The 23,485-nt window shown below is 31.1% G+C and overlaps 1 protein-coding gene, 1 long non-coding RNA gene and 1 other non-coding gene across 3 annotated transcripts; all 3 read left to right on the top strand.

Annotated features, from left to right (window-relative positions):
* The first annotated feature begins 11,437 nt into the window (after nt 1–11,437).
* Nucleotides 11,438–12,382, top strand: LOC133789525 (uncharacterized). The gene is made up of 2 exons (XR_009873595.1): nt 11,438–11,606; nt 12,143–12,382. It is a non-coding gene; the product is annotated as an uncharacterized LOC133789525 (long non-coding RNA).
* Nucleotides 12,383–19,969: 7,587 nt separating this feature from the next.
* On the top strand, nt 19,970–20,041 carry TRNAD-GUC (transfer RNA aspartic acid (anticodon GUC)). Its single transcript has one exon. It is a non-coding gene; the product is annotated as a tRNA-Asp (tRNA).
* Nucleotides 20,042–20,986: 945 nt separating this feature from the next.
* LOC133791076 (fasciclin-like arabinogalactan protein 4) lies at nt 20,987–23,193 on the top strand. The gene is made up of 2 exons (XM_062228964.1): nt 20,987–22,803; nt 23,023–23,193. The coding sequence occupies exons 1-2, from the start codon at nt 21,511–21,513 to the stop codon at nt 23,074–23,076; spliced, it is 1,347 nt and encodes a 448-aa protein (XP_062084948.1). The 5' UTR covers nt 20,987–21,510; the 3' UTR covers nt 23,077–23,193.
* Nucleotides 23,194–23,485: the final 292 nt, after the last annotated feature.

Here is a 23,485-nt window from a genome sequence, read left to right as displayed (position 1 = left end):
CTAGAATCAATATGTTATATGCTTATGTTATCTATGTTTTATGTTGTTAAATGTGTTATGATATGTATGCATGTATGTTTGTAGGCTTGGGCATATGACCCATATGACTAACAAGACCCCAAATGGGTTATGGGCATATGACCTACTTAGCTAGTAGGACCCCACTAATCCCATGGGAATATGCTTGTTTAGTCTCTGGGACCCCAAGTAATAATGGCCATTATAATAAGTGTATGTTATATGTATTATGTTAAGTCTTTTTGTTTCTTATAAAGTTATGTTTATGACTATGTGTTAGATTTTCCTTGCTGGGCATTAGGCTCATTCCTTTTTGTTTTATGTGCAGGAAAATAAGCTTTAGAGGCGGTAAGATTCGTGACGCTTAGAGGATGTGTATCGATGGTGAATGGAGTCAAGGGGCCGAGCGTTATTCGATTCGACGATGTAGTTTCTGTTTTATGTCTTTTTACATGTATTTTCCGCACCATTTATGTAATGTCTTTTATTTTAAATCATGTTTTGTTTTTAAAGACAATGGGATCCCATATCCTTCTTAGTATTCTATTTATTTGTAAGTAACTCTTATTTTACAAGTTACTCAATAAAATTATGGTATTTTCGTAAAAATGTAAGTTTTATGTATAGTTTCGTTAATGGTCCAAATAGTCTAGAATTAATGGGTCATTACAGTCAACAACCTGGTCGCACTACTCGTTCCACCATTCATACTCAGCAAGCTGGACTTACCACCGACTCTACTATCACTGGTCAACCAGCGGTCCGTATCACTCGATCTACTATTCATGCTTTACCACCTCAATGAACTGCCCGCACAACCCACTCTACTACTCATGGTCATTCACTTGAAGTTAGCCTTCCTCCTGATAAACGAGTTTTAGACTCATTTATCTATGTGTTTTTTTCAGGTAAAGTATTAGGTGTTTGTTTTGTTTTGTTCTATTTTACATTTGTTTTTGTATGTTTTTAGGTGTCAAAGGACTTAGGTGACTTAGGTGTAGAAACATGGTGGAAACATAGACAAAATGGAAAAAAATTGGTGGAAAATGTGTTTTGGAGCACTTCCTGCGACCGCAGGAAGTGTGTCTTGCGGCCGCAGCTCCAGAGAAGTTTTTGCATTTCTAGAGCATTCCTGCGACCGCAGGAATGACATCCTACAACCGCAGGATGTGTCTAGAAATGAGAAAAACGCAGTTTTTTTAATTAAGGACTTTTTATTCATTTCAAGCTTAACGAAACACTAATTAGGTTAAATGACGATTAAGGAGAAGGATGGAGGCAACTTTGGAAGTTCTGGACAGAGGGAGACGACGGCTGAGAGTGGAGAACACCATTGGAGGATCCATTCTTGAGTTTTCATCATCTATCTTTAATTTCTTCATGTTTGTAATTGAATTCTATGATTGCTAGAATGAATATTATGGGCTAATTTCTCCTTTAGGGCTATTATGTGAATCTTTTGGAAACCCTTTTTATGGATTAATGCAGAATTCATGTTCTTCTTCATCTCTTTCAATTCCTTACAATCTGTGTCACTTGTGCAATTATTGATTGATCACCTCTAATTGTTATTTCATGAATCAAATTGATATCTGAAAAGTGAAATTTGATATGCTTTGATTGTTTGGATGCAAATTCAATTTAGAACGAAAGTATCTAAATTGTTTGCCTATTTTTCTGAGTTGCGTGTTTAATGCCTTCTTCATGATTCAACTTACCATAGAAATATAGGAAGTTGTCATTTAGATTGAATTTTGTAAATCTTAACCAGATTATGAATTGTTTTTGCAACTTGTTCTTGAATAGGGAGAAGGGGATATAATTCCTGCATTAGGAAATAAAAGGGTGGAAAACAGAGGATCATAATTGTCCTAATTTCTTTCTCTTTGTTGTTTTGTTAAAATTTTCATTGTGCTTCGTTAGTATTCTTCTTTGTTTGAAATCTCTGAAATTATTTAATCAAATAGAATTAAAAAAAAATTGATTGATTGGTAATTGATAAATCAGTCCTTGAGGACGAGACTTGGTTTTTACCATATTATTACAAATTGCGACTGTGTGCACTTGCATAGCTTAAAATTTCGCAACTCCTCCTATTATTCAGAGTCAACAAGTTATCTCCGCTGCCGAATCTGCTACTAAAGATAATATATATCATGCACCATCTGGTATGTTCCATACATTTTACATTTTATTGTTTTAAAATGTGGATTAATTTAAACTTACAATTTATATATATATATAATCAAGTGGTCCAAGTAGTAGCAAAACACGTGGGCCTACTCGTGGATACAAAACTGCTAGTGATGCTAAGAAAACTCAAAGTGGAAAGTTACCTGTGTATTTGAAGCTGAGTGTCGTCAGTCTATTTGTGGAAATGCTGATAAATTTAAAAAAAAATTAAGTAATAAAATAAACTATTATAAACTTCTTATTAATTTTTTTTATATAATTGTAGGATTCATTTGAAATTAACTTGCATGATGAGACCAGTATAAAATGCATTGATGATCAAGTGAGAAAAGCTTGGAAGAATTTCAAGTACAAGTTACATGGATATTTCAAAGAAATTGGAGGAGGAGAAGAAGTTCAGACGGCAAAGATGAAACGACATCCCGATTTGAAGGATGATCGCCAACAAGATTGGAAGATGTTGTGTGATCGTTGGTTTTCCAACGAATTTAAGGTAATTATTTATTTTCTTTAAATTACAATTCTATTAGTGTTATTGTAAAATTTTCTTATTCTCTTTTTTAGGAAAGGTCATTGAAGAATACTGCCAATCGCTCAAAGAGAAAGTGGGAGTCTAGAAATGGATCAGTTTCAACACCACGACATCATATTCGACGGGGAATGGTGTTAACATCTCCCACTGGCCAAATTGAGACTTTGTGTCTGAAACGTTATGATGAGAAAAATGGATTATGGACTGGACCAGATTTACCATAAATATATGTAAGTAATTTAATTTTATAACTTATTATAATTATCATTACTAATTAGAAACAAAAAATGTGTATATAAGAAAAAAATGATGGCGTTAAGGGCTTAACACACTCCAGAAGAAATGTCTGACAAATATATTATGGAGTGTATTCTTGGACGTTCTTCTGCACACTTGAAAAGTTGGGGTCGATCTTTTTCAAGTACAACTACTACTTCCCAATGCAATACAAAATAAGTCAACATATGAGGTGCTAGCACAATGCCTTGATGAAGCAAACAATCGACTTGATTCTACAAATGACCAACTAAGTATTGTCGTGAAAATACTAAGGAAAAACAATTTGATGCCACCGCCTCCGTCAGATCAATATTCTTATGCAAATGTTAGAAATTCTCTCGTCCTTTCAATGCTAGAGGAACAAGATGATTCGTAGTCTTTTTATGTTTTACTTTATATATTAGTCCAAAACTTTAAAGTTAACTTATTATGGACATTTTATCTTGTATGTTTTCCTTTATAAACATTTTATAATATATGTTTATTTCATATTTTATAAAAATTATCTGTTTTTAATTAATTAATTTTATTTATCATTTTTAATTAATTAAATTTAAATATTTCTCAAAATAATTATTCAACAATGGCTACTAATAAATTGTACCATTGAATACACATATATAAGTGTAGGTAAATGTGGGAGCCTAAATGAATGCCATGTGGACCAATAGGCAATTGCCATGTGTAAAAACACTCACCAAGCCACGTCATGTGCCACATCATATGCCACGTCAAATGCCACATCAGGTTACATGCCATCTGCCACATCATCCATTCACTGACACATAATTGGCCACGCATGATGTCACGTCAAACACTAGGTCAAGGATGCTGACTCATTTATGTGGGGTCCATGCGAGTTTTACCTACCAATATCGTAGGCAATAATACATTTCTCGACTAACTATTACCTACAAATACAATATTGGTCAAAATATGTAGGTAAATAGATTTACCTACCAATACGCTATTTTTACCCACAAATAATATTGGTAGATAAAGGTCGAATTTCTTATAGTGTATCACCAAGCCCACATTTATCATCAGCTGGATCTCACGTAGTTGTTTCTGCTTAAGGAGCTCAATCAAAACCTTCAAAATGGTTAATAGATGACAAATGGAACAAAATTGACGTTAGTCTAAAATTTATAGTGAAGGAGTTCTATGGGTTGTACAATTTCTCGTTAACCCAGAGTTTATAGAAGATTGTGAGGCCACCTTCCTCACATCGGAAAACGTTTATCAAGCAGTCTCTGTGGATAGTGGATCCTCAGCTATGTTGTTTGGTTTGAGGTATGTATCAATTAAACTTGAACTCAATTTGTTCTGTGATAACAAACTATTAGAGTTTGAATATATTAGATATTCATCCATAATGGAGTGTGTTCTGAGATGAAATTTTGTGTTGCGGAAATAACAGAATGTTGAGAACATGTGTGTCTTAGTGAAGTAAGTTCTGTGAATTATGCGTGTTGCAATGGTTTATGGAAGAAATTGTGCATGATGATTGTTGTGTTTTATTTGAATTGAATATATAAGTACTAATAATTTGGGATATGTTATAGAAACAACGAAAACTTTGCCCAATTTTTTTTTTTGATATGTTATATTATTAATTGAAATTTTTTTTGAATATGTAATATGCGTGATTGATTCTACAGATGCATTTGGGAATGCAAAGTTTTTGACATCGAACATCTTTCTATTGGCAATGATTATAGTAAAAAAAATACAGTGGATCTTATAGCCAAATGGATAATGACTATGGATAAACGAGGCCAAAAATATTTCATTCCTTGGATTATTAAGTACGAATGAACTACCTAAAACATTATCACTACTATCATTGGCTTTTAATCATATAATAATGATCATTTATTATTGTTTTAGTCGACATTGGATGTTGGTACTCGTAATGATGCGGGGGACGACCATAATTTTGGACCCATTGAAAAATCATCAATCTCCACTAATAATAAATGAGGTTATGGAAAAGTAAGTTTTTCAGTTTTAATGTATTCAATACTAATTTTTTAGAGTTGAGATTATAATATATAGATAATAATTTTAATTTTTGTAGAGCATACTCACAATGTTCGGGGAAATGAATACATTGAAGAATTTATAAAACTGACCAAAGGTTATTGTCCACAACAACCTGAAAGTCATGAATGTGGTTTTTATGTATTAAGTTGGCAAAAGTTATCAAAAAGAACGTAAGTTATATTTTATACGTGTTTTTGTTTAAGAAAAATTACATATAGTACTTAATCATCTAATCTATATTTACTTGTCAATTTTGTAGTGGTTTGACAAAAATGTATTCAATGTCAAGGATGACCTACTCCTACTACAAATTGATTGGTTAGTAAAATTTATGTCATTTATTTATAAAGTCTAATTTTTCTTATATGTAACTTACTAACTTAATTCGTATGTTCTTATAAATTTTTCTTATATATGTATACTAAAATACTTATGTGTGTTTATATATATATATATAAATGTCATATTTTAATTAGTAATGATATGTAAATGTTTTTCTTAATTTTAATTTATACATTATGTTTATTTAGATAAAAAAACGTAAAATTTAGTTATATAAAATATGATATTTTATATTAAAAAAATTAAATATAATTTGGTATTGAATATAGTATTTTTCTTATAATTCGATTGGTATTAAAAAAATTAATTCAAAATTAAATTATATATGAAAAGAAAGCAAAAATAATTATATATTTAAAAAAAGTTTATCTGTGGTTTTTTCGTGAACTTTTCTATGCGGTTCCCATCACTTCTAAAAATGACAGTGTATTAAGAAAAAAAAAACTGTAAAGAATGCAGAAAGCCTTATTTTATAGTAGGGGTGGTAATGTTCCATGATAAAGAAACGAAATCTTGTACCAAGAATTATTAATATTGATTTAATTACCATATTTGCATTTATAAAAAGTAGATAAACTCGAATTCATATTCCTCTATATGTTGCATCCAGCTAGGGCAATCAATTTTAAACTCATTACTTTGATCATTGATAATGATTAATCATGTCATACAATAATTATGATTAGTATTATTGTTGTTTATCTTCTTACATTAAACTTTGAAACATTCAAATATAATAAGGAAAAACCGTGTGCACAAATACCTTCATTTGACTCCCAAACTGCACTTGTATCTTAGGTCAAGCCTGCGGAATTACAGAAAGGGACACATAATGTACATTCTCTTAATTATTTGAGAGGCAAAGAATGTTCACTTCAACTTTCTAGAAAGTTTACTTAAAATATCATCCCGAATAAGAAAAAAAAATTATATATAAACAAAACTGGGTATCAGTTGATAAGATAAAATTTCATAAAAAGTAAGTTGGAATTTTGGATCACCACGGCCTAATTATTGAATATTAGTTCATTACTTTCACATTGTGAACGTTATGCAAAAGTTGACCAGTTGTTGAACAGTCTAAGGTGAATCTATGCTATTGGAACTGAAAAATCAAGGGCAATTCTTGATGTTGACCCTAGTCCATGACTACTTGTACTTAAATTCATATTCTACATATTATATTTATTTAATAGCAGTGCAAATTGGAAATTTATATTTATATTAAAAATAATATCTTATTTTTTTGGATTGGATCAAAGTTGCTATAGAATCAATGAAATTAAAGCAAGCTCAAAATATTTTCAACCAAGAAGTAGACCTTTATTTCAATTGTGTCTGCCTAAACTTTTTTTATTCCTCTTAATTATTTTTAATATCAAATGTTAGTAAATGAAACTATTGTTTTAGTACTAGATATATATATATATTAAGGTAAGTTGTACCTGTACTATACCATTAATCAATAATTTAATACAGACCAAATGTTAATATTGTATGCAAAATGTTTGATTGTATTAAACTATATATATGTCAATGATAAAAATATAATAGTGGTCACGAATTACAAGCTTAGTTTTTTTCGTCGTTTTATTGAAAATTAATTAAAGTTTTTCAACTAGAGATCTGCCATTGTGGTAGTAGGCTTAGATTTTTAACTATATTATTAAACAACCCAATCGTGAGATCTTAACTTATTAATATTATTATACATTTTTTGGTAGGTACTTATTTGGTTATTTGTATTTTTGCAAAGTACTAATTTTGTACTTTTATATTATCAATAAAATCATACCCTAACCTAAAATTTAGTCAATAAAATTTTCAAAATGGCAAAATCACCCCATTTATAAATAATTAGCTAATTAAAATTAATTTAAAATGTTTTAATAAAAATAATTAAAACAAATTAATATAAATATTTTCTCTTTCTCTCTCTCTCTCTGAATACCCATTTTTCTCATTTTGTTCTTCACCTCTAGCTAGCCTTCCCTCTTCTCTTCAATAACTATGTCTTGGTTTTGGGCGTTTGATGATGGGAACGACTATGACTCATGGTGATTTGGTTTGCTTGAGAGCTTTGTGTGGTCATGATGGTATTATGTGTTTTTAGGGGAATGCTAGATCAATTTTAGGGTCTTGGGTCTAATTTCTTGGTTGATGTTTCTGTTGGATCAGAATTTGATGGGTAGTTTTAGATCTTCGATCGACGACTCTGGGTTCTTAGAAGGGTTTTGTAGCTTCAGATCATTGTACAGGAATCCAAAGGCTTCGGGTAGATGAGGAAGGCAAAGTTTGACTGATCGATCTTCTTCTTCTTCTTCTTCTCCACTTCATGTTATTCGTCTTATTAAGGAAAAGACTTTGAAAGAAAATGAATTGTAATTCTCATTAATCTCATAAAGAAATACAGGGTAGTATATGTATGTTAAGGCTAACGAGAGTTAGCCATTAATACAAGAAAGGTTGTTGAGAAACAACCTCTAACAGAAATAACAAACACAATTAACAGAACCAACTAACTATTAACTGACTCTTTAACAGGCCCCCTTAAACTGAGTGGGGTGAGAAACCACAGACAGTTTGTCTCGAATAATGGCAAATCTGGAGTTAGAAATTGGTTTGGTGAGGCAATCTGCTAATTGGCCTGAAGCAGGTACATGCTGAACCTGAATCTGTTTGGAAAGCACCTTGTCTCGAACAAAATAAAGATCTATCTCAATGTGTTTCGTACAAGCATGAAGAATTGAATTTGCTGCAAGCATAACTGAACTGAGATTATCACACCAGATGCAAGAGACAATAGTTGACTTGAAATGCAGCTCATGCAACAAGGATTGAACCCAAGTAACTTCAGAAACTACATCAACAAGGCTTCGAAATTCAGCTTCTGTTGAGGACCTAGAGATGGTGCTTTGATTTTTGGATTTCCAAGCTATGAGAATTTCACCTAAAAAGATGCAAAAACCAGTTGTAGACCTCCTATCATCAGGGTCCGAGGCCCAGTCAGCATCACAAAAGGCTGTAAGATTGAAGTTAAAGACTGGTTTAAGATGAAGTCCATAGTCTAATGTTCCAACAAGATATCTGATGATTCGTTTAACAGCCACCCAGTGAGACTGTAATGGATTGTGCATAAATTGACAAACCTTATTTACACTAAAGGTGATGTCAGTTCTTGTTATAGTTGCATATTGCAAGGCTCCCACAAATGACCTGTACAGAGTGACATCTTCAACAGGATCACTTCCAAAATTGGACAATCTGAGCCCACTATTCATTGGTGTGCTTTGAGTTTTGGCCCCCTGAAGTTGAGCTTTGTAGATAAGATCTTGCAAATATTTCTTCTGAGAAAACAGAACTCCATCTGGTGTACTGAGAACTTGAATTCCAAGGAAGTATGTGACAGTGCCGAGATCTTTTAAGGCAAAGGTGGTGCTTAACTAAGTGATGAGAGCTTAAACATCATTGTCATTGCTACCTATGACCAAAATGTCATCAACAAAAACAAGCACATAGATGCAACTGTCTGGTTAAGCTCGAACAAAGAGAGACTGATCTGTTTTGGCTAAGACAAAACCAAAACTAGAGAGAGTAGTAAACAATTTTTCAAACCAGGCCCTTGGGGCTTGTTTGAGCCCATATAAAGCTTTATTGAGCTTGCATACCTTGTTGGGAAACTCACTATTAATGAATCCAGGTGGTTGAACCATATAAATTTCCTCATGTAGATCCCCATTTAAGAATGCATTATCTACATCTAGCTGCCTTATTTTCCACCCTTTTGTAAGAGCAAGTGTGAGAATAACTCTTATAGTGAGAGGTTTAACCACTGGACTGAAAGTCTCATTAAAATCAAAACCTACCTGTTGGTGATATCCCTTAGCTACCAATCTTGCTTTGTACCTTGAAATAAAACCATCAGGATTTTCTTTGACCCGAAACACCCATTTACAGCCAATAGGAGTACGGTTTTCAGGGAGATCAACCAATATCCATGTCTTATTTTTCTTCAGAGCATGATTCTCAGATTGCATAGCTTGAAACCAATGGGAGATCTTGAGAGCTTCCTTAAGAGAGAAAGGTTCAAGAGAGGCAGTGAGAACTTTAGGCTTGCGAATGCTAGACTTGGCTCTAGTTTGCATAGCATGATTATTGATGGGAGCAGCAGGAGACAAAGTTGGTACCTGTAACACATCAACAGAAGTAGTAGCAGTATTCTGTAAATCACAAAAGTCAGAAACTGGTGGAGCTTGTATATCAGAATCTTGGTTGAGAGAAGAGGGTACAGGATTAGTTGCCATATGAATTAAGTCAGAATGTTCAGGAGGGATGGAGGGAAGAGATGAAATTTATGGAGAAGAGGATGGATGAGAGACGATGGGAGGGACCTGTTGAGAACATGACAGAATAGACTGAATGGACACCAATCGAGAGGAAGGAACAAGATCTAGTGGAGGAGCTGATGGAGCAAAGGAAGGTGAGACTGCTTGGAGTACAGGAGGAACAGCGGAAGGAAGAGAAACAGGAGGAGAAATACGAGATTTTGCTTGAAGTGCAGCCTCTGAATATGGGAAAATATGTTCATCAAATAACACATCTCGGGAAATATAAAGCCTTCCATCCTTGGCAAGGCATTTATAGCCTTTGTGAGAGAGACTATAACCAAGGAAAACACATGGTTGAGATCCGTATTGTAGTTTGAATCTGTTATAAGGCCTTAAGTTTGGATAACACAAGCAACCAAAGACCCTAAGAGATTTATAGTCAGGTTTAGTGTTGAATAACACCTCAAGTGGGGAAATGTAATTGAGTTGAGGAGTAGGCATTCTGTTTATGAGGAAGACAGCTGTTCTACAAGCTTCATCCCAATACTTGAGGGGAAGAGAGGCTTGAGCTAAAAGTGTAAGGGCACTCTCAATGATGTGTCTGTGCTTACGCTCAGCCACACCATTTTGTTCATGGGTGTGAGGACAGCTTATTTTATGAATTATCCCACATTGGCTCAAAAGATTAGTGAATGAACGATATTCCCCACCCCAATCAGACTAAATGGCTTTAATTTTGAAGCCAAGTTGCAATTCTACTTGTGCCTTAAAACTGGTGAAGGTGGAAAGAGCTTCATATTTAGTTCTAAGCATGTAAATCCAGGTGTGCCTAGAGAAGGCATCTATGAAACTGATATAATATCTATAACCAGTAGAGGAGGTATGAGGGGCAGGACCCCACAAATCAGAGTGCAAGAGTTGAAGTGGTTCAGTATATTTAGTCGTGGATTTAGGAAAAGGAAGCTTATGAACTTTACCCAAGCAACAAGCAGAACATAGATCAGGAAAAATTGTAGTATTTTTATTAATAGGAATGTCAATGTTACAGGATTGCAATGTAGTCTTTACAATTTTGGCAGCAGGGTGACCAAGCCTGTTGTGCCATAGAATGAAATCTTTTGACTGTTTAGACAAAACAAGATTATTACATTGAGACATAGACTGAACATTGACACTGTAGGAGGGCATAGAGGCTTGATTGTGTTGAGGAGAGGAGAGAGACCCAAGCTGTAATGGATCGAACTTGTATAGGCCATGATCAAGATTCCCAACAAGTAAAGTCCTCAAAGTTTCCTGATCTTTGACAAAACATTGAAAAGGGTGAAATTCAAAGAAAAGATTATTATCCAGAGCAAATTTAGACACACTAAGGAGATTCTTGATGATATTAGGAACATGAAGAAGATTGTTTAAAACAAGCTGTTTGGAATCAATGGGGGAGTTAAAAAAAAAAGAATGACCAATATGGTGGATAGGTAAACTTGTCTCTGATACCATATTAAGGAAAATACTTTGAAAGAAAATGAATTGTAATTCTCATTAATCTCATAAAGAAATACAGGGTATTATATGTATGTTAAGGCTAACGAGAGTTAGCCATTAATACAAGAGAGGTTGTTGAGAAACAACCTCTAACAGAAATTAAAAAAACACAATTAATAGAACCAACTAACTATTAACTGACTCTTTAACACGTCTAAAGGTCATGGGTCATGCTAGGTTCATGGAGATGAATTGAAAGTTGAGGGCTTATCGCTTACGGGTTTGTCGAGCTTGCTGGTCAGGGCTTGGGGTGGAGGATGGTTTGTAGAAAGGACAAAAGGCATGAGCTGTTTGACGACAACAATGTAGAGGATGATTCGCAAGAGGTGATTATTTGATTTCTTTTTCTGATTTTGATGATGGGGATGGTGAGAGCTACCAAAGATTTTATGTGAAGAATTTCCTTTGTTTTGGAGTGATTTTGTAATTTTGTTTATGGTATAGATGTGGTATAATGTTTTGCATTATCTCATTGACACCATTCATATAATTTTGTTTTAGATTCAAGAAGTTGTTGGTGAACTTGAGAATACTGAATTCTCGCTTGATCCATCGGAGAAACAAGTAGGCAACGATACAATTTGGGTTTTGAAATTATATGAGCAAGGGTGATTGAGTTTTGAAAGATTTGTTATGTGAGATTCAAAATTTGGATTTGATTGTAAGAATTAATCAGAGTATATTTGTGATGTGAGATTTGGAGTTAGGGTTTGATTATAATTTTATATTCAACATTTTGATTTTAAATCTGGGTTTTGTTCAGACTTTGGTATAGATTTGGGTTTGTGTCACTTTGCTATGAATCTGGGTTTATGCCATTGATAATTATTTTGATTTTTCTAATTATTTTGATATTTTGCAGTGATTGATGATGATGAGTTTTGATTTTTCTAGTTCAGAGGTAGAAAGTGAGATTGATGATGGTCTTTTGGTCATTTATTTTTTTCTTTAATTGTTGTTGTTGATGTTGATTTCTGGGTTTGAGACTGTCAATAGCCGAGAATGGCTTGAGACTGTCAATAGCCGAGAATGGGAAGGATGAAGAGAGAGAAAATAATTTTTTTCTTTATTTTATTTTTCAAATCAATTTTATTTACTTCTAGTGTTTTATTTTGTTTTATGATATAATTTTAATTCATTTACAAATAATAAATGAAATTAATTCAGATTAAATGAGGGCAAACTGGTTATTTAAAAAATATTGTTGACCAAAATCAAACGGAATTTTTTTTACCAAATTACATTTTACAAGGTACCTACCGAGTATTATACGTAATATAAGGTACCAACTGTGTAATCGGAAAAAATATAGGGTACCAATCAAGTACATTCCCTACATTTTCCATAAATATTTATTTTATTATTTTCTTTTCTTTTTCTAAAGTTATGCCAATCAATTTTTTTATGGTGTTTGGTTATGAGTTTTAAAAAAAATTAAAATTTATTTTTGATTGAATAAAAAATAATATATTGAAAAAAATAGAAAATTGGAGATACAAATGTTGGAAAATGATAAGAGATATTGAAGAGAGATAAAAAAATAAAATAAGATGGTGAGATAAATCATCAAGGCTAATATTATGTTTTGAAATCATCAAGTTAGGAAATTCAACTAACCACAAAACAAGTTCATCAACAAAAAAAAAAGAAAATTTTCAAATATACAGTAAATTAAAGAAAAAAATCTAAATATACGGTAATCAACAACTAATTACATTTTTACGGTGGAATCATCCCTTTCATTATATAGTTGAAAAAATAAAATCTCTGAATTTATAGTAACTAATACCAGTTTGAAAAGGCATACTTACAATTGTATATTGATGAAGCTACATCAAAGTTCTTCACTTGAAACAAACTATTATGATATTGTAACCATCATTTACATAATTGGTTTTGTATACTGGGTTTGATCAAGATTTATGTAATGGTCTTGCTTCAGTTTAATTGTACAGATATTAAACTATAAAAGCTTACAAAAAATGTTTATACTCATAAATATTTGAGATAGCTTTCACTTTGTTAATTATATAATTTTTAAAAAATAGAACTTTGCTATTGTTAAAATGTAACTAAATTTTATATTAAACAAATATGTAACTACTGCAAATAGTGCAACTACAAACACATTATCTCTCAAAAAATAAAAATAAAAACTACAAACACAATTACAATTACAATAACAAACTTGTAATTGATCATTTAATTGATCATTACACATTAAAAATAAGTGTTAACAAACTTGAAACAGATTGTTACAGAACAATATTGAAACAATTATAAAGAGATTTAGTAATACTTAATATACTGTAACTACAAAACTGTACAAAACATATTAACAAACTTGTAACGTATCTTTACAGAACTAGAAAATGTGTTAACAAGCTTGTAATGTCAGGTGATTGGCTAACCGTGCCCCTTCCTACATATCTTTACATAATTATAACATATGTGTTAACAAGATTGAAATTAATAGTACCTAGTATCTATAGAACCATGATCTAGTAGCTTGAGTCAGTACATTAACAAACTTGTAACACATTTTAACAGAGCCTTAAAGTGTGTTAAACTTGAAACAAATAGTGCCTAGATTCTATATAACCATAACATGTTTTAACAAGATTGAAACAGGTTTTAACACATATTCTCTAAATAGCCATAACACTTGCACAAAGAATCCAAAATCACAAAATATACAGCATGAGCATCCCTAGATTACAATAATGCAAACACACAGTAAAGCTTCCCATCATATTTAAATGATGCAATGGAAAAATCAAAATTATATGCAATAAATAATATAGAGCAAATGTAATAACAAACATTAACAATATTGTAACAGATTTATATCAAACCATGATATGTGTTAACAAATTTGAAACATGTTGTTACAAACCCATCCTATATAATATCAAAACAAGCCATATCAAATCACATTTGAAAGCAAACAAAAATCATAAAAGACTATACAATTTGATAGACCCAACAATAAATATATATGTAGTAACTGAATAGCTTATCAAGTACTCAACACTTGATCAGTCAATTTGATAGACCCATGCATGTGTTTCTCCTTCGATTCGCTGGAACCACCAATGTCGGCCTCCTTAGACTCGTATGAGTCACCAATCCCCCCCTTCCTTCATCGCATGACATGCAGAACTTGAACGGGTGACTGCCATTTTAGGGATAACAAAGGAAAATGAAAATGAAAGAAGAAACTTGTTGATAATCAATAATCAACCTCACTGCCATGGATGATTAGAAGAGATGAGTGGAAAAAATCAAAATAAGAAAAGGGAAAGATGAAGAGGTTGGGAGAGTAAAGTAAGAGAGAGAACTTAATGGGTCTCGTAAAAAGAGAAGAGACACTAGAAGTTTCTTTTACATTTAATTTTTATTTGGTTTTAAATTGTATTAAAAAATAATGGTAATTTAGGGTAAAATTGAATAGGAAAGTGTATAAATGTAAAGCACCATATATTTCAATTATTTTTTGTTTATATGGTGTATTCCGTAATTTTTTCAAAAAAAAAGTAGAAAAAAAGCCGGCTAAAAACCCCTCATGTAATTCCATTTGTAGTAGTTAACTACTTATGGAAAAAAAATTGGTAGTGAAATTTTTCGTCGTTAAAGATTTGGTGCGGGTATTGGTCTTTGACCAGTAACTCTTACCATCAGGATTCAGGACTGGACCTGAGCGGTAGGAAGCCCTATACAAAATTTGTTATTTTAAAAAAATTTACATATAAAATGATATTTTTCAAATTTTTGAGGGCATTTGTACATATACAAAAATGATATTTTTCAAAAAATTTAGGCTTCATTATGTGGTGGCCCTAGGCACAAGCTTGGTCCGCCTATGCCCAGGGTCGAGCCTGCTTACCATGAACATGTGTGAAGATCATGTGACCGCACCTAATTGGTCAAAATTATTTTTAATTTATTAAACATTTTTAAAAAATTAATAAAAATATATTTAAAATAATTATATTTTATAAAACTCTAAAAAATATAAAACAAATTTAATTACTTTTTAATATAAAAACATAGATATATTAAACAGAATTTAATTTATTTATTTATAAAACCTTAATTAATGTAAATAAAATAAAACAAAACCTAAATAATAACTAAATCTAACTCTTCTTCTTCATCGATCAATTGTTTTTAAAAATATTGACACACCAACTATTTTTGTGAAACATCTACTCTTTCTTAGTAAACTGAAAAGGAGATCGAAATTTAGAAAGACCATATTCTTTGAAAGAAGTTTTTTTTTTTTTTTGAAAAATAAAAAAGGTACAAATGATAAAAAGAAATGTTTAAGAAAACATATATTTACCAAAAACACATGCTGTGCCCTTATCATTTCCAGCTCAAAAAGAATAGGCCCATAAATAATTGATTGAGATATATACAAGGAAGGGAGGACTATATTTGTCCTTTCTTAATTGGGTGATTTGCATAGACATCGTGCATACGTTTAAAGCTACTCATTTACAAAGATTATGTTTGCTTAAGAAATGGAATTAAAAAATAATTATTTTTATTCTTTTATTAGGTTATTATTATGTTTAAAGACAACACATGCGGCATCTATAATAACATAAACTAAATGAAATTAGTATGTAATTAGCTCGTAATATCTCAAATAAACTTTTAATTAATATTGATAATTTAAAAAATTATTTTCAGCTGCATTTTTTATTCTTTATACTTTGTAACACTTATGTCCCAAAAATTAATTTTGTATCAATTAGGTTCTCAACATTTTAAAATCGTATCGTTTAGATTCTTAAATACTATTTTTATTTATTTTTTCTTTCAAAATACATAAGAAAATATAAAAAATTGGACCATTTAATTTAAGACAATACCAAACATGACATTTGAAAAAAAAATTATGACATTTAAAAAAATATTTAATAGTTTTATAAATTAAATTAATTTTTCATTAAAAAAAATTCTTACTAATATTTTTTTTAATATTAATAACTAAACTATCATATAAATATCAATATTTATTTTTATTTTGTAAATTTTTTCTATAATGTAACTTATAACTATTCATATCTCTTCTATATAAAAAGTGTGTAGATAACGGAAATTCTTTGTTTTGTTAACTTTAACAGAATATTCTAAATATTTAACGGAATGTACCTTTAAAACTAACTTAAAAATAGATATTTATCAATTATATTAATATAAATTCAAATATTATAAAATATCATTATTATAATAATATTTAATATAAGATTACATATATAATAATTATATTAATATAAATTCAAAATCAAATGTTATAAAATATCATTATTATAATAATATATAATACAAGACTAGATATTTAATAATTATATTAATATAAATTTAAAATTTATAAATTATTATTATGATAATAATATATAATCATAATTTTTTACTAATTATATTAATATGATTTCAAATATTATAAAATATTATTATAATAATATTCAATACTTATATCAATATAAATTTAAATATTATAAAATATCTTTATAATAATAATATATAATACATAATCAAAATTTTTATTAAAAAATTTATTATTTATGTTTAAAAAGGTCATCATATTATATATTAAATTAAAAAAAATTATAAATAGTGTATTTATTTTAATTTTTCATTTAATATTGTAAAATCATTTAATGAAATAATTGACAATATTGACAAAATTAATTAAATGGGTATTTTCGAAATAGGTAGTTTCCTGTTTTGTAATAATTGAGGGGTAATTTTCGAAAATGGGTAGTTTCCTGTTTTGTTGAAATGTGTCTTTTTATAATCAGATTATTATATTTATGATAATAAAATAAATATATAATTTCCTATAAAAGAATATCCTTTCTTGAAATAGAAATTATTGGTATTTATTTTTATCCTTTGATCTTATTTATTTGTCCAGAAATCGTGTACAGCTTGCAGTGATTATGTATATATTGTTTCCTTATTTATTTAAGGAAACTGGGTTAAAAAACTGTCCAGGTTCAATGAATCTGTTTGAACGGATTGTCAGTCTGTTTGAACAGATTCTGACTTTCCTATTTTGGAAGATTTTCCATTTATTGGCTGATTGGTTTCTGATTTATTTTCCACGACTTAAAGGGGTTCTAAAAAGTATATAATTATTCTTAGGTCGTTGGTTTTTGATCATCTCTCTTGGTGTATTATTTTCCAAATATTTTCAAGTTTTAGAGAGACTTTTTATTATGTGAAGAACTTGAGTCCAGCAAGTTCTTAGTGGTTTATTACAGTGTACTTCTGTATTGTTTTCTTTGTGTTAATTGTGCAGGTTGAACACACTTGGACATTGGTCATCAAGCTTCGGGAGAAGTCTTGTTCGTGAGTCACTTTTCGGGAGGAAAAGTGCAAGTGTTATGATTTGAAGGGAGTTCAAGATCTTAGTACTTCAGAAATTTGATTAGGAGTTTAGATTACAACAGTTGCGACAAATTCAAGAGGGAGTCTTTATTTGTATAAGTCAATTTGGTTTTGTAATCGTTTAGATATTCTTCTAATAAATTTCATTATCTGGGCGTAGCCTCGTGGACTAGTAGCAATCTGCAAAGATTGCTGATACCACGTAAAAATTCGTGTGTTCTTTACTTTATGTTCGTTTTTATCTTCTGGTCACAAACTGTTTAAACATATCTGGTTTCTGTTCAAACAATCTTTGTATCTGTTTATGTAACAATTCAACAATTAATTATTTAATTTGAATAATTAAATTGGTAATCATAAAAAACGGAATTTCAAATATGTTTATGTCATTCTTTTATATATAATATTAATAATTTATATGTAAATGATATAAATTTAATAAATATAATTAATAAATTCTATATAAATAAAACCAAATAAATGTACATTGCACGTTGCTTGTGTGTAGTATATATACTAGATACAAGCAACATGCAATATGCACGTTTGTTTAGTTTTATTTATAAAATTTATTAATTATTTTTATTAAATTTATATTAATGTCATATAAATTTTGAAATAAATATTTTATTTTAATTAAATAATTTATTTATTTTTGTTTAAGTTTATGTTTGTTCTATTTTTTAAATTTGGGAGTGACAACAAGAGATTATATATTATATGTTTAATGTAATATTAAATATTATACGTGTATTTTAAATTTAAGTTTCTGGCTAGTTTTTTAAAAAAAAAGTAATTTGTTACTAATTCACATTAGATTATATTATATATTTAATATGATATTATTCTAATAAGTGAGTTTAAGTTTAATTAAATTTTATTTAAGTTATAAAATGTATAATTTTATTATTTTTAAATAATTATCGTTGTATAATATCTAAAAAATATTATATTTTAATTTGTTTAATCATTTATTATTTTTAAATAGTTATCATTGTAAAATATCTAAAAAATATCATATTTTAATTTGTTTAATTATTTATTATTTTTAAATAATTATCATTGTAAAATATCTAAAAAATATCTTATCTTAATTTTTTTAATTATTTATTTTATTTTATTTAAGTTTAAGAGATGTTTACAAACTACCGTTAAATATAAAAATATTCTGTTAGATATAAGAATATTCCGTCAAAGTTAACATTAAAAAAATAAAAAACCGTTAAAACCAAGAATTTTCATTATTTACACAATTTTTATATATGATAGATATGCACAAAAATAACTTTATATACACTATTAAGTTGCATTGTTTAACAAAAAATGTATAAAATAAACAAACATAAACATAATAAAAAAATGATAATATCAAAATAAAAAACATAATATAGTTATTAATATTAATTATAAAACAATAATGTACGTAAGAATATTTTTTTAATGAAACATTAATTTAATTTATAAAAATATTAAATATTTTTTTTATCTTGTATCATATTTGTAAAGATTCACTATTTATTTTGTATTTTGTTTTATGTATTTTAAAAATAAAAAAAAATAGCATTAAAGCGCCTAAATGATACTATTTGAAAAACATAAAACAAAATCATCTCTTGTGACTGAAGTTAGTATTATAAAGTCTAAAATATATAGTCTAGAGCTCAAAAAAACCAATTTAAAAAGATATACATATAAAAATAAAGTACGAAATTGATACCGTAGATTTTGCATGCAAACAAATCTTGAGAAACATAATATAGTTATAGTATACCACGTACCTATTACGTACACTTGGATTTGGTCACAACTCACACACACGTGATCAAATTTACTAATTATGTAAAACCAAACACTTTATTGTCGACGGTGGAATTTGTCGTACCGATTGTCGAGCGACTACTCTAGAAGCCTAATTCAATCCTACTCCATGTATTTTAGGTCACATTTCCTCTCTTGTATGTTTTTGTTTTCTTCTCTACAAAAGACCCTATTTTCACGAGTGAAAAGGTAAACGTAGTAATTACATAATTTATTTACTTAATTAAAGTAGACAATACGTACAGTACAGCCATATTATGTGTTTTACCTCTTTGATACGTATACACTTAACTAGTAGTAGCTACCAATGGAGGAATATAATGCGTCCATAAATCGAGCCTATATGAATATTTGTGGTAGTTCCCCAAAAAAGTACTGCTAAAGTGTTATGGTTAACTTTTATTTTCCAATATTATTAATTCATTATTTGGTTTAATTTTATATCTGCTCTGGTCATAACAACGAGGTCGTTGTAGTATAGTGGTAAGTATTCCCGCCTGTCACGCGGGTGACCCGGGTTCGATCCCCGGCAACGGCGAATGTTTTTGTTTGTTTGGGGAATAGTTTCTAATTTTATTTTTAAATACTCTCTAGTACAAAGTGGATCAACACCCTAGGCCCACTAACTTTATTATTTAATTGGGCTTTCTCAGTACGCACAGGGCCATTTTCTGTTTTATTAACAATGCCCAAAAACCCGTGACCCACCAATGAAATGGAATTATAGTCAAATTTTGCACATCCCCTATTGCTAAAAAAACAAATAAGTACTCGTTGCCTTATAATATTAACAAATCATTTGCAATGTCATCCAATTCTCGCAACAATAATTTTTCAAATTAAAATTGACAACACTTTCGCATATTTTTTGGTAGTACTTATTTGATATTTAGCAGCAAGGGCATTTCCACAAATTATATAGTGTTTTGATCTCTATCTTCACTGACAAAATTCATGTGATTGCCACATGTTAAATTTTTTAAAATCTAGACAAATATCAAAGGTTCATTGACATTTGCCATAAACTATAAATAAAGTGAAGAAAATGCAATTGGCTTGTTTTCTCTTTTAGTTGGCAAAGTCATAACTAATAAAGAAGAATAAAGTGGAATTTTAATTAGAACATTCATTTATTTTAGTTTTGTTTAAAAAAATAAAGTTAGCATTCATTTTGGTCACTAATTTAAGTTTATTTTTCTTTTTTAAGGCTTTGATAGTACACCACCAATGGGTTAGTCTCACCCTTCCAACTTTTGAGTTTGTAAAGCATAAAAATAGGATAATTGTTATGGGGTATTACATAATATCAAACATCACTTTATGCCTGTGATTAGTATAATTTATTATTGATAGTATATATATTATTTTAGTTTAAATTAAAATATATAGAACCATACATTAATTTTATGTTGGTCGCAATTTAATGTTATGGCACATAATTGAACAAGCATGTCTTCTATTCATCTTTTAATCTATCTTGTTTTACAAATAGTGATACAGTCAATTATGATAATATATATTGCAGCATCGATTAATATGAGGCATAATTGATGTCACTTATTCTTAACAATACATATTATTTTTAAATATATTAGACACCTATTATGTTAAGCTTTTACGAAACTACATTCTATATATGAAATTAGTTTTTTTGTCCAAAAAGAAAATTCACTATCGTTGTTTTGTTTGTCTCGTGGGTTAACTCAGTAGAATCGTCCACCTCAGAGTGGGTCCCAACAAATTCCACAAAAGGATTTTTTAATGTAAAAAATCTCTGTTCCACTCCACCCACACATCTCTAATTTACATCATCCTCATCATTATTCTCCATCATCACACTCGTTCACTCGCCAACTCACTAACTCACCTACTCACTCGCCTCTCTTCCATTCTAATCCTTTCTACAGAAAAAACACACCTCCCAAACGCTCACACTCACTCTCTTGCAGAAGAGAGAGAAAGAGTGTTAGAGAGAGAAACACCCCCAAATCCAAATTCAAATCAGAAATGGCGAACGAAGACTTACTCATTTCCCATTTTGCCCCTACCACATCCACACTCCTCTGCTTTCTCCTCCTCTTTTCCTCCATTGCCACCACTCCCACTGTGGCCCTCAACATCACCGACCTCCTCTCCTCCTTCCCCGACTTCTCCGACTTCGCCTCCCTCCTCTCCGCCTCATCGTCTTCCCTCGCCGCCGATCTCTCCCGCCGCTCCTCCATCACCCTCCTCGCCGTCCCAAACACTAACCTCTCTGCCTCATCCGATCTCACGCGCCGCCTATCCTCTTCCTCACGCGCTGATGTCATCCGCTACCACATACTCCTCGAATACTTCTCCGCGTCCGACCTGCGCCGGATCCCTGCCTCAGGGAAACTCGTCACCACGCTCCTCCAGACCACTGGACGCGCCACCAGCAACTTCGGTTCTGTGAACATCACACGCGATCCGGCGACGGGAGTCGTCTCGGTACGATCTCCGGCGCCTTACTCGCCCTCGAACGCCACCATCCTCAACCTTATCAAGACCCTCCCTTACAATGTGAGCGTCTTCGCCGTGAACTCACTCCTGGTTCCGTACGGCTTCGATCTCATGGCGTCGGAGACTCGACCTCCGCTGGGTTTGAATATCACCAAGGCGTTAATTGACGGCCACAACTTCAACGTCGCGGCGTCGATGCTCTCAGCTTCGGGCGTCGTAGAGGAGTTCGAGGCCGACGAAGGCGGTGCTGGAATAACCCTCTTTGTACCCGTGGACACTGCTTTCGCCGAACTTCCGTCGAATGTCCAGCTTCAATCACTACCGGCCGATAAGAAAGCAGTGGTATTGAAATTTCATGTTCTCCATTCTTATTACCCTTTGGGGTCTCTGGAATCAATTGTGAACCCGGTTCAGCCCACATTGGCTACGGAAGACATGGGCGCCGGTAGCTTCACGCTCAACATTTCGAGGGTCAATGGATCGGTGGCGATCAACACGGGGATCGTTCAGGTGTCGGTGACCCAGACGGTTTTCGATCAAAACCCAGTCGCCATCTTTGGGGTATCGGGGGTTTTATTGCCCAAAGAGATTTTTGGGAAGAACCCAATAACAACGACTAAACCAGCAACCCCCTTCGGGGGCAGGGCTCAGCCTCCTGATATCGCTCTCTCACCGGAGTTTACGCCTGGATTAGATGGCCCTCCGTCACATATCTCATCCCCGCCGGGTTCTCGCCAAGAAACATCGGAAGCGGCGGTTAACGGCTTCCCGTTCCATAGCTTGAGCCTTGCTCTCTTCTGTATAGCACTATCTCTAAGGGTATGAGATAATTTATTATTTTGGTTCGTAATTAGATTTTTTTAATTTATTTATTTTTATGTGTTTTTTTTTTACACGGCAAATTGAATTTGGCTACAAATGGCCCTCTTTTTTTTGTTTTTTTTTCTTTGATAGTTCATAAATGTTAATTGTGTTAATGTTTTTAATAATTCATGTATTAGAGAAGATGATTCATTTTTGTTGTCCTTGTGTATATAGCAATGTTTAGAGAATTTTTGTACCCAAGTGAAGATGGAAAATGAGGTTTGTTAACTTTCAAACCGAAACTTTTTTTTTTATTTCTTACTTCCTACTTATATACTCTTCTTTTGCTTATTAAGCATTGTAAATGTAATTATTGTGATTAATCAAAAGATCTTCAATGTAAAATTTCCAAATTCATTGTGCCTAACATTGCAAATTTATAGAATTGGGATTGGTTAAAAGCTGTAAAAGATAAGCAAATTAGGGGAAAAGAAAATAGTTTAAATATGTACCAATTCTTTGCCTCTTTGTCCTGTAAAGCTATAAAGCTTGCTTTCTTTTTTGTGAACTGTAAAGTTATAAACCCCGCCATAACTTCTTTAAAAATCACTACTTTATTTATTTATTATTGTTATTATTATTATTTTGGCTTCCTAAACCAGACAATGAGTAAGAGCCTTTTCTTACACAGTTTCAC

Source organism: Humulus lupulus, chromosome 7, assembly GCF_963169125.1.
Source record: "Humulus lupulus chromosome 7, drHumLupu1.1, whole genome shotgun sequence".
Taxonomy (NCBI): Eukaryota; Viridiplantae; Streptophyta; class Magnoliopsida; order Rosales; family Cannabaceae; genus Humulus; species Humulus lupulus.
This window is presented reverse-complemented; position numbering and strand designations above follow the sequence as displayed.

Excerpts from the sequence above, each read along its gene's own strand:
- LOC133791076 (XM_062228964.1), top strand. The coding sequence starts at position 21,511 with ATGGCGAACGAAGACTTACTCATTTCCCATTTTGCCCCTACCACATCC. Across the intron at positions 22,804-23,022 it reads GTATAGCACTATCTCTAAGG|CAATGTTTAGAGAATTTTTG; the intron begins GTATGAGATAAT and ends TTGTGTATATAG.